Source organism: Ptychodera flava, chromosome 17 (genome assembly GCF_041260155.1).
Source record: "Ptychodera flava strain L36383 chromosome 17, AS_Pfla_20210202, whole genome shotgun sequence".
NCBI lineage: Eukaryota > Metazoa > Hemichordata > Enteropneusta > Ptychoderidae > Ptychodera > Ptychodera flava.
The window spans coordinates 21,976,649-21,989,778 of NC_091944.1; the positions used below are offsets into that span (position 1 = coordinate 21,976,649).

Below are 13,130 nucleotides of genomic sequence, written 5' to 3' on the forward strand. Positions count from 1 at the left end.
ATCTTTGACTTGCATATTGTTCATCAATGTTGATGGGTTACCGTGTGAACAGCCTAAGTAAAACTTACAGTATGGTTGCTTTTTCAAAAAAATCCCCACAAATACTTGCGTTTAATATAAGAGTGAAATTATGTAAGTAAGAATGCGGTAAGCATTCATAATAAAATAAATTACATAAAGTATTGCTGAAACACTCAAGATTTCCAGAGCTTTTATTGAAATTCAGGCACACTTTAACTATCATGATTTGAAGAAGAATATTTACACGATTAAAAAACAGAATGGAATAATGTCAGTTCAGCCAGTAGCCATATTGAGTTTCTGTGTCAGGGATTTTAAAGATTTTACTCCCTTGAAAGGAAATTACAAAATACCAAATAAAAATAAAACAAATATTGGTCAAAAACTATATGCTGATACAAAAAATCTCCACTTCAAATTGGTCCGATCACTGTAGATCTATTTCCGACCAGTGAGTTCTTGTCCCTTAGAAATTTGACCTTTAGAGGCTGGGTTGGTCAGACTTGTCGTCTCCTCAAAAATCAAGATGGCTTTATGATGTGAAAAGTGAAGCTATCAGTCTGAAAGCACACTGCAGTTGATGCAAATTAGTATGGAAAAAAAATGGTGTCAAAGTTTTGAATCCGCACACTGATCAGAAAACAAGACATCCCGTATCGAAATTTTGAATCCACAAACAGATCAGAAAAAAAGACATCCCATGTACATTAATCTTTGATGTCGTGACTTTTCTTATCATAGTTTTTAAACTGAATTTTCCATCATGTAAAAGATTCTCGGTCAGGAATTTCATACGAAACGCATTCCCGAGCAACATTGTTTTCTTGAGTCCTAATTTGCATAAAGCTACCATCTGCATCTGTCTTGAATATGAAATACAGTTATTACATTCAAAGGCCAGATTTTTCCAATGAAATCTCAGAATCCTACTCGTTGAAGATACAGCAGATAATAATTCCCTTTTAGTTTTTATATTCTATGGTACTGCTACACGGTCAAGTATCATAGTCTGTATTTCCCTGACTAAAACTGTCACTGTTGATGAGTTCAACAATTCTATGCAATCCTTGGTATAAGGAAACCCCCTCCCCCCCAAAAAACAGAAAGAGAGAGAGTGGGACAAAACTTTGACACCATGGGCAAACAGCAAAAGCACAGATACTGGAAAGCGGTCTACCTCTAAGGTTAGTGAGTTAGAGGGTCACAACACTGCAACACTGCCACTCTCTTGCCATGATTGGTTCTTCAAGGAACCATGTGATGAGTGGTCCCTCTAGCTACCTATAAATTACATCTCACCTTAGAGGACTGTTTGAAACGGGTGGAGAGTGTGACATGGGCTGAGATACAGACCGTGATATGATGGTGTGAGGGCGCAGTCTGCCGGTGTTCGGGCTGGTCCTCTGCTGGCTTCCAATCGTTCTTGATCTTGACTTGCTGGGGCTGCCAAGAGAACAGAAAAAACAACACAAGAATTTAGACTACATATCACATATCAGCAAAAGCAAGTTCTGGCAGATTTTATCCATGGTGCAACAGAAACTGCAACTCAGCTGTGTAAACACCATCAAGTCGAACAAATCACTTTCCAAAAAGCTGCGAGAGAAAGAAAGCAACAAGAAGACTCTAAAATGCATAAAAGATATTCTTTTAACAATCAAGTTTGTTACAGGAGATCAATATCAAATACTATTGCAGCAAAAGAAAAAAAATTATTCTTTCTTTGCAGATATTCTGCTTCACTAGATTAAAGAATATGGAGAAATATAAAGAGGTATGTTAGCTGTTTCGAGAAGCAGGGATTTTGTTAGTATAATGCAAATGGATCTGCTGCAAAATAAGTCTGGTTTTTTAAAACTTAAATTTTCATTCCGCTAACAGAATCTTGATGCGATACTCGCATCCAACGAGTATCAACTACAGGAAACTGACTAATTGACAGCTTGTCAGCACTTCCCTGTCCCTTCAACAATTAATAATTTAAAACAACACTAAAGAACATGAGCAAAGTAATTTGGCCAGGCTAAGGCCCATTATCATACACACACACAAACGCCAAACATTTTTTTTGGCCACATCGTATATATTCACAAACACAACAAACATATATATTTTCTAGATATAAGTACTTACTACATGATAATATGCATGTATGCATGCAATGAGAATGTTAAACATTTTAAAATATTGTTGGTATTGTTATTGAGTTGCAATTAATATTCCACAACAATTTTCTGAGGGATGTATTACTAAAATGACTTTAACTGGAACTAGTACGTAGTTGACTTGCAATTTTTCAAGAGCCATTGAAAGTGAAAATGTTAACTGATTCACTTGCATGAAATATTGGTTGCCATTGACAACAGCCTTCTATCACCATTGGGGGAGATTTACAAGCTTTAGGTCAAAGGTGAAAGGTTAAAGGTAAACAGGGTAAAGGCAACAGCCAACAGGAGTTCATTGTAGTGATATATTCACTTCCAGGTCTGCTTTAGCCTGTTCACCCCCATGCCCTGTAAACAGGTCCACACTCATCATTGATAACAATGGGTTTGGGCCAAACCATGGTGGTGAAAGGGTTAACCTGGGTTTAACTACTTTGTCTCACACTTGGTGAGTTCTGCCATTTCTAGCTCCACTGAGAGACCATGGGTAATTACCGGTAAAACATACACATGACAAACAAAACTCATCGAATTTTATCTCCAACCCCTTCCCTTTCAAAACATAAGTTGGGATGTACTTTGCAGAAGATGATCAAATCGACCTAAACCCCCTCTCCCCTGAATGGAATGAGTTTTTTTTGTCATGTACATGTTGTAATTATCCATACATGCCCCTTTCATACATCCAACTACAATCTATGCGTGAAGTGGATTATACCAAATCCTTTACATAAGGGGGTGTTAATGTTTGGCATGCATACATTTTTGAGGGTGGCTGATGAGGGGATGGAGTCTACGGAATGTTCTCGTAACTACATCAAGCGTTACATATATGGGGCATACTACTTCGTTACATTAAATATTATGGAATTATATTGATGATCGAAATGAAATGGATGCAAATAACAACAGAACATCACAAACATCCAGATCAGCAACTGATCTATAAAAACACAACTGTTGGTTCAACATTGTAAACCAACTGGAAAGGAAACGACAAAACCAGAACACTGCACTCAAAACAGTACTATGAAAAGCTAAGAAAATATCTCTCATTAATTTTTGATTGTGCTTATTATAGAATGACTTTATATATAACGAGTTAAGAAAAAAAATTTATTGAGGATTTTAACACATTCAAGGAAGAAATAAACTACAAACAATGCCAAAATAAAACATGGCTTATATCAATAGTGGTTGGAAGGAGAGATCACACCATGACCAGTTGACTGCGTGCCATAGGTCATGTGATGGTCATGTGATGGTCATGTGGCTAAAAATGTAACAAACCTGTCTGGATGACTGCTGCGGAAATGTTTGTCACCCTCGCTGCTTGTCCTTGGTCGAAATCTATTCCCCAGTTTGAAAATACTGGATGAAAAGGAAGGAGGGATATTAAGATCCAGTCGTTAGGCATGCCGAGGATGTACTCAGGGCAGACCAAGTTGTGCTGCCTAGCAACTGTTGCTGCTAGGCAACACAGACCCACGTGATGCAGATGAAAAATCATGCAAATCAAACCACATCATTCTCCAACTCATGTTTATCATAGAACAGCGTTTACTACGACAAAAGCATGCAAGCATAGGGATGGTGACAATATTGGTGAAACGAAAGGGGTGGGAAAGAGAAAACGGTTAAAACCGTTGGATGTTAGTGGATTTTATTGATTAGTGTGAATAAAGTACAGCTTCATGTTGCCTAGCAACGATTCACAGAAACTGTTATGAACTTCATGTGTAGTAGTGAACAGAAAGCGGTAACTTTTCCCCATTTAGTTGAACTTGACTTGGTAGGACAATGAACGTAAAGCGAAAAAAAACATAGATTAAAAGAAAATGACTTTTAGAGGGAGTTTGGAACTTTAAATTTAAGAAAACAAAGTAATTTGGAATAACAGATAATGCTGAAATGAATAAGTCTGATGCAGCAATCAGAATTGCAAAATAAACCAACATAACTCGTATGACATAATCACCTTGAAGCGGCCATCTTGGCGCGGATTTGACCTTCACCTTCACTGCACGTCCGGGGCCTTAAGATTCCCGAGAACAAATTCCGGGGTAAACTGTTACAACTAGGTTTGTTACTATTGATGGTTAAGAGTGCAAAGAGTGCGGAATATCCAAGGAAAAGCAGATGACATCAGGGGAAAAATGAATTGACAAGAGTGCGATGGCCAATTATTGTGAGGTTATATATTAGAATGAAAGTTGTGAAGTGTAAATAGGATGGGATTCACATTTGAAGTGATAAATGTCACAAAAAATAGATGAGATCGTATAAACCGATTTCAATTGGTGTTAATAAATGTTACTCAATGCAGATAAGTGTGAGTCAATGAATCAATGGGTCAGGTAGTGTTCGTCAGGACGCAAACGATATCAAATAGAACATTTAGGTGTGAGGAAGCATAATTTTCAAGGCAATTTAGCGGTTTTAGGATGTATGGTACAAAAAATTGGAAAAAGAGAGGGAGAGAGAGAGATATATAGTTAATGGTGACAGATGAAGAAGATAGAGCTACTTTTCATGACATTAACAATGCTGCCATATAGCACCAACAGACAAAGCAAAACATGAACAAATACAACAAGAGAGGCATGCAGTCACAATGCCGTCTAACTAAACTACTGTATTTGCCTAACTCAGCTGACTTTGGAAGTTAGACTAATAAATGTTTCACTGGCATTTAATGAGATTAATGATGTTCACGTCAAAACTGTTTGAAATGAAATTTGGCAAACAATATGCGATTTGAGAGTCTAATTCAATTCAGATGCAAACTGCAAACGCACTTTACATGGGCAGAAGAAAAGATTTGAAAGTTCACGATGGGCCTGGAACAAACTACTAATAAATTTTGTTGCAAATTATGGTTTAACATTAATATTAAAATTTAGATTTTTCTTCCAATTAGAAATCACACTTTAAAAATGTAATTCCGCCGATGAAAGAAGCTAATATCATAATTACTTGTTTGTCGCTCATTCATTGGTAAATCTTTACAGATTCTACCGATCAAAACGCAACTTGTTAGCCATCTCGTGACAATTACATAATGTTAGGTGACAAACATGATTGAAGTAATATTTGTGTGAAAATTCTTTCGATCTTATCAGATATATCAACCCCAGCATGTTTCATTTCTTCATCTTTTCATTCTTTCTGAATGTGTCAAAATTACCACATTTCCATCTCTTGATGTATTTACGACAGCAGTCCGGGAGACGCACAGACACATACAGCCAAAGCATGACTACGATCACATAATAACATGCACATACATGTACAAAGTTATGACATACTGGATGACACTACAAACACAGAATAACATCCTTTGAACTTATGAATATGAGAAAACACAGTTTAGATAAAAACAACCTGATTATCGGACAACAGAACAATGATAACAAACGGCATTGAATAGAATATGTAATCCGGGGATCAGAAATATTTTAACAAAATGAGTACCATTTGCTATGTGAAACATACATAAAAACATGACAGTATCATGTGATGTGGCGTGTTGAAGCTTTATACTTATCAGAACAATTACAAACACCTTATACTACTGTTACACAAATTATCATGAAAATCTGTACAGTATTATGTGATGCAGGAATTCTGCCCATGTACCCCAGCACCAATATCGTGTGTTGTTTTGACTGAGCGAGAGACATGACAAACAGCCAATGACATGCCGCAAAGAGTGGTGTTAGAATGTGGAAGAATTGTGCAGCCTACAGTGTTTTGAGAGAACAACAGATGAATATCGCCATATTTCACTCAACAAGTGCTACACAACATACATTACAACTGTACTCTGAGACAACACACAAAATTGAAAGTTGTATAACCTCCCATCAATTCAGTGAATTAAAGCAGTATGTTCCTCAAAATCGAAAAATATAAAATTTTTGCCAAAACTTTCCTCAGTGAAATATTTAACCATTTTCTTTCAGAGTCAAGAATAAAATTGGGGGTCACTGTGCAAATTTTGGTACTACAGAAACAAATTACTTTAAATTTACTGATATTTGAAATTCAAAATGGCTGCCATCCCTGTGTTAACTCTATTGGGAAAAATTCAATTTTCAATTTTTTAAAAACTAAGCTGGTAAACCTTTTGCTTCTCAGTATGCTTCAAAATGAGCCCCCACAAAGCGGTAGACTAAAAATCATGTATTATAAAAGCTTGATGGTCCGAATATTTGTCCTCGAGACACATTCTACTTCAAAGCACATACATATACTGCTTGCATAGACGACATGACCAACACATAAAGGGCACAACAGACACCACTGAGGTGTGCATCTTGCGAAACAATGAATACACGTATGTGTGTGATTCCGGCACAGGGAGGCATGAGCATGGAAGCATTTTGTACGTAACATTAGAAACAGCACTTATTGTCGACATACAAATACAACATTTAAGGTTATGTGTTCAGAGGGTAATCAAAATTAGCCAAGGTGCGGAAAGTCAGGGGTGTAGTAAGTCATATTAGATATACAGTCACCTTCCTTTGTTTTGGAGATACAGCAGGGATCTCAAGTTTTTTTAAAGGTAGTAACAATATCTGTTTTAGTTCGCGCCTTTAAAGTCAAACACTTATAAAACTTTTGTTCAAACTTTCCTCAAGCAAACTTTCAAACACTGTCTTTCAAAATCAAGAATGAAAATCAGAGATCACCATAAAAATTTTGAAAATTTTGGTACTAGAGAAACAAATTACTCAATATTAACCAATATTTAAATCAAAATGGCCGCTATCCCTGTGCTATGAATATCAGGGAAAATAAAATTTGCCAAGTTTCACTAAAGTAAGCCAAGTGAAAACTTAAATTACTCCATAAGCTTCAAAATGAATCCCAACAACTGGTAGGTCTAACCGATACTGTAAAAGTTTAAGAGTCCAAATATCTGGCCAAAGGCACATTCCACCTTATGTATTACTGCAAATTTTTTATGCAATTTCTTGGAAAGGTTTTGGTGTGTTAAAGTTTGTCTTCTTTTCTGCTTTCTGTACAATGATCACTTGTATCCTAATCATTACTAATATTGGTCTCAAAAAACAGAATAGCTTTCCTCTGTTATCAATGACAGCATTCCATACAAAACTGTATATGCTACCTTTGAACTTTGAACTTTGACACCATCCACAGAAACACAAGTTGAATGCCTTCCTGGTTACATACCTCACCCTATTTTAACAGCAAGCATAAAAACAGAGAAAGATGTGATTTTCACCATATTTTGCCTGAAGATGCTTATGGGAGATGTAGGATGTACTACTGCCCTCTTTGGCATGAGATATAAGAATTATTGCCCTGGGCCCTCTATTTGATATATTATCCTGTCTTAATTGGCAACAGAAATCATCTTATTAAGAGCATCTATGACCTAAACTGGAAGACAATGCAGCCGGCAGTCAATATATGTTCATGTCTGTCATAAAAACTCGAAAGATTCCCTGAGTCATTATAATTTTGCATGATATCATACTGTCTGGCAATTTATAATGATTCAGAGAATTAGCAAACCTCAGAAAAGTTAGTTTTTTAAACTCCTCATTAAATTCTTACACAGTTACACGTTTTTCATGTAGCAATGTAATGTATGTACAGGTGGGTTACTTTTCTAAATAAGAGCCACGAATCTAGTAATTAATGAAGACAGATCGTTAAAAATATTTCTCCTCACGACTAAAGGAATTGCCACAAAATTTATGGTTTAGTCATGCTCGTTCATTGTATCAAAGTTAATTACATCAGCGCTGCCGTTTCATGACACTTTTATCGCCCAGGGTGACAGAAAATTTATTATTCTAACTAGCCAGTGAGTTCGTAATTTGATCATGTCATGTGTCATGGTGTGTTTTACGCACTGTGTTTGTTGTAGATGAGCGTGACTCATTAAACCAACACCACTAGGCTGATCTGGTTCAGGAATATGAAGGTTGCAAACAAACATTATCAAAACTGATGGAACTTGTCTCTCACATTTGACAAATGATTTGTCGAGAAATGATTAAAAAGGCTTCTCCTGTGTTGGTTGCTGCATTGTCTTAAAAGTATCACAGGGTATGTTTGGCACAACAACTTTTATCCTGAGGCTGAAGCAGTGCAATGTGGGTAATAAAATGATATCCCACATTCCGTAGTGTGCAATGTAGCAATCAGAGGAAAGTTCAATCACTTGCAATTTAAACTAGCTTGCTGAAGACAATCCTCATGAGGGTGTAAACGCAGAGTTTGACTGTTAAAAACTTTCAAAGAAGGGTTTACGAAAGTCTGAAATCTGCAATCATTGCGAGTTCACACTTCCACCTGGTACCCATCCACTGCAGTGTCTCACCACAATCTGCCAAAACTTTCTTATCAGTGAGCAGGTCATGACCTCTGACCTTAAAAGGGACTAGGTCATGTGACTCTTTTCCACCAATCATAAATGCACTTGACACTGTTTTGCATAATACTATGACATTGTGCAAAAACTCCAGCCTACCCAATGAACAGCGTGCCGTATTACTGACTGGTTGGTTGGGAGTTTGTGTAATGTGAATCACTAACACATTATGTGAATTATGATCAGAGCATCTATGTCAATACGCATATCATTGGTACAATAACAATAAGTCTGCGTGTCAGTCAAATTTACACCACACATTCTGGGCAAATCTAGTGATATTGGTTAAAATTGCTCAAATATCCCACGATAGGAGTCAAATATCCCACTATAGGAGTCAAATACCCCACTATAGGAGTCAAATATCCTACTATAGGAGTCAAATATCCCGCTATAGGAGTCAAATATCCCGCTATAGGAGTCAAATATCCCGCTATAGGAGTCAAATATCCCGCTATAGGAGTCAAATATCCCGCTATAGGAGTCAAATATCCCACTATAGGAGTCAAATATCCCGCTATAGGAGTCAAATATCCCACTATAGGGGTCAAATATCCCGCTATAGGGGTCAAATATCCCGCTATAGGAGTCAAATATCCCACTATAGGAGAAAAGACTAGATTTCTTGACACATTATTGCACTTCTTCCCCTTCCTGATTCCCTCCCCTTTGTGCTGGCTACCAAGACTTGTACATACTTCATTCAGTGTCTTTGGATTTATATTTTACAGAGATTACGGACATGGTATGGTGACGACAAAAAACATGAGTGGAAGAAAAAGTGCATCTAACAATAATGAATGAAGCCAACAACTTTTGCACATAGTTTTCTTGCTATGGTCGCCTTTTTTTGAGCTTAAGCCGCATAAATCATGCCAGATTTCATACATACGTGCTAAAGAAATAAACAAGTTTTGCAAATATGTATCGAAGCTAAGAAGGGAAAAATCAGCTCTTACAGAGCGATGGTTATTATGAACACTTATTGACTGCAACATCTTTTATACTTGCAAGCCTGTGCAGAACATGCATTCCTGACAACAACTACAACAGCAAGTCCGACAATGCGCTCACCTTCCTGGGCTTCGGTCACCTCTGACCTCCTCTCCCCGTCCTAACGTCCGTGAATGCGCCGGCATGCTGTCGCACCTCGTTCGACTCAGACGGCTTGCCATAGAGGGCATGCTTCCAGGAGTTCCTGGCCGCCTAGGTACTGAAATTGGGTTGGTCAGTTCGGGGTTTGATGCACCGGTACTGCGACTGCGAGGGCGCATGTCATCATCTAAATGGCTCATGTTCCTCATGGCACTGGAAAGAGAAAGTGAGAACAAGCATATTTTTTCCTTTAGAAAGTGTCATTTTACAGGCTGTAGGGCATGTCCTTGTTCAGTCTTGGGAAAATTTGAGCAAAATCACAGTGACGCGAAATTAAAAAACTTGGAGACAAAAATAACTCGTTTTATTTCCGAAACCATAAGAAGAGTGAAACATCGTGCGTAGGTTGTTAGTTGTAATTGTACACGAGTAAGGGTGACAACAAGAGAGGAAATAGGAGAGCGCCCTGAGGCCAAAACATACTGTACAAAACATGACAATAAGACTGGTTTTTCATAAGATAGGGAATATTGTGTTGCAGTCACGTTGGTTTAATAATGTCAAGGTAATTTGCCGGTCAATTTTCTCATCACATGACTGTGTGGGAGGGTGCAATTTTACAAATTATGGAACCGGTACTATGAGATGAAATTTTTTTTTTGAATAATTTCTCACAGTTGTATGAATTTATTTTGACAAAAAAATGCCAAATATAAGAGCATTCAGAATGTAGGGAAAAAATACACAGGTTGGATATTTCAGGGGGAATTTCCATAGACCGCAAGCTACTTATTCTAAACATTTTTAGCATGCTGAAACATTGGTTGAAATACTGAACGCCTTGCTTTACACACAGTGGCCACCAGTAACTCTCAAATACATTTCGCAGTTAATGAAAAACAGCACAAAGATCACAGGCTATGATCACTTAGGATAGCACTCTGCAGACACAACGTACTGCATAAAAATCTACAAGAACTTTATTTACGCTTTTATAAACTCAACGTAAAAAGGTCAGTGTGGCTAAACTATTAATATGATTTGCTATTAGGTACGGTGAACCCCCTGGCACTGTACTGTTATACATGAACAAGAAATATGCTACTTCTGAGAAGTGAACTGTGAAGTCGGACAAAGCACTTTAAGATTCGGGCAGAGAGGTTATTCACATTAGCTAGAGTGTTGCATGCCACACTGTGACTTTTGACTGTGATATTTTTGGTCATTTTTTTCAAAGATGACAGAATATTTTCTGTTTTTTAGGCAAAATGATTCTACACTTCGGTCACAACAAAGCATCTGATGCGCACAAAAACTACGAATGTATTGAAAAGGCCAGTAGCTGTCACCTTTGATGATCTTTTTTTCATTTTTTAAATTTTGTATATCAATTGCAAGTTCTTGTTCTTCTCCCTACGTATGTTGAAACACCCATGATTTGAACTATTAACACAACATCTATGTGTGTCAAATGCACTGTTATTGTTTACATTTGAATTCTAGTCCGGACCAGAATTCAATTGTCAACAATAACAATGCAGTTTACAGATGTACAGGCTGAGTTGACAAGCTCAATATTGTGTATCTCAACGTGCTTTGGAGAGTACAACAAGAAAATGTAGCTGACGGTAAAAAAACAAAAATACTGAAAAAATCATCAAAAGTTACAATTACTGCAGCCGGCCCTTTCAATCTGTTATATACTTGAGTGTACTTGCAATGTTCAACTAGAAATAATCGGCACTTTATCCAGAATGCAATAGTGTTAGGGACTGATCCCCAATGCTACAGTTTGAAGGAAGATTTTAAATTGTCACGAGGGTTTTGAAATCTGTGACTTTCCATCCTAAGTACAAACCTTCCCTTTGATGTTCCTTGAGTTTAACAATGTTTGCCACCATGAAAGTTAATATACAGCCCAATGCCAGTCTTCAAAACTATTCAATATTGTTTTACATGGGCAACATACGTTGGATAGGGGCTTCTTGTGAAGTTCAAATAAAATTAAGGTGCGTGCCAATTGATAAATGCCCTTTTAATTTTCAAAAGGGATGTTTAGCGTGATTGCAAAATGATTCTATGGAGTGATTGATAAAACCTGATGAACCAGTCTGCCATTAACCCTTTGAGTGCTGTAATTTTTCCCATCAAAATTTTAGAGCAACAATTTAACAATTTTTATGAATTTTTCAGTAAATTTTTTGATTATTTTGGACCAACCGGACCTCACATTTCATTGGCTACAGGTTGTCATCAAAATTTTGGCAAAAATCTGAAAAAAATTTGCTTGAGTGCATTTTATAAAGGCGACAAAAGTTGACTAAATTGGCACTCAAAGGGTTAATCAGACAAGTATGTATACTCCCTTCATGGCACTTATCATTGTACTGATATCGTATGGATTTCTTACTTGAGTATAGACTCATGCATGTTCTGCGCGATGATGGTATCCTCGACCAACATCCACAGCTCGCCAGCCCCTGTCACCGCCGAGCGACCGACTTCCATGAAGAAATAACAATCTGAATGTCCACAGCGTCGTATGCTACTCAACTGTAATGAAAAAACAAGCTCTGTCAATTACATTAAGTCAAAAATATTAACTTTTTTTACATGCTTCAAAATTTATATTTCTTAACTTTTGATTCTACTGACAACCAAATCGTTTAAGTTGGAAACACAACTCTAAACATAAACAGAAGCTGTTACAGCCAAACTCTTTCTAAATTTGAAAAAACTCTTAGAAAAAACAATGACTGATACACACTAATTTCTTGGAACATGGACTGTTTATGATGTAAAATCCATTTACACACTGACTCTGCGTTTAAATTTAGTTTATGGCTCAAACCCACATAAAATTCTACTTCCGGAAGGTAGTTTATAGTTACCAAGAGGAAGGCCAAAAATATTACACATATGCTCTTTATCTTAGGTCCCTTACTCGAATGATATGGAGACATGATTTTCTTGGTAGTCTTTTTTTATTTATTTTTGAGCACACATGATATCAACTACCGACCTGAAAATACTATCAACAGGAATGTTCTATGCGAGCAGAGGTAATTCTGATACAGAGCTTGGTGACGACGAAAAGTTCACTGTCAAAAAAATGCACAGTGGGTTCATGTGATCCTATAGATATTTACATGGCTCATGTATGTTGTGCAGAGTGCACTGTCTTTTCTTTTTTACATCTTTTTTATCAATGGACATGTAACAAGGGCTGACATGCCTAGAGGGGATCAACACAAATGGAGATGAGAGACAAAACCCTTTTCTCTTTTTACTGCAAAAGATGTGGTGGACTGGAATCTCTAATGAGGGGTATGTCAACTGCTTCCTGCAGGAAAACCCTGACCTCATGTTTATGGAGCTGTCAGGGAGACTAACCGACAGTCGCTGTCCAAGGTTCTGTAAATATTTTGAATTTTTTT

At 37.1% G+C, this 13,130-nt stretch overlaps 1 protein-coding gene across 19 annotated transcripts in view; it reads right to left on the bottom strand.

Moving 5' to 3' along the window:
* Positions 1-13,130, bottom strand: part of LOC139115770 (insulin receptor substrate 1-like) — a 79,230-nt gene that overhangs the window by 18,718 nt on the left and 47,382 nt on the right. For 2 of the 19 annotated variants that reach the window (XM_070678108.1, XM_070678118.1), the window contains 5 exons: positions 12,104-12,246; positions 9,673-9,906; positions 4,165-4,221; positions 3,477-3,557; positions 1,321-1,464 (listed from right to left, as the gene is read on the bottom strand). In XM_070678108.1, the coding sequence (XP_070534209.1) occupies positions 1,321-1,464; positions 3,477-3,557; positions 4,165-4,221; positions 9,673-9,906; positions 12,104-12,246 (659 nt within the window). Of the gene's footprint in view, positions 1-1,320; positions 1,465-3,476; positions 3,558-4,164; positions 4,276-9,672; positions 9,907-12,103; positions 12,247-13,130 lie in introns of all 19 variants that reach the window. The other 17 variants (XM_070678106.1, XM_070678115.1, XM_070678116.1 and 14 more) reach the window with 12 other exon arrangements.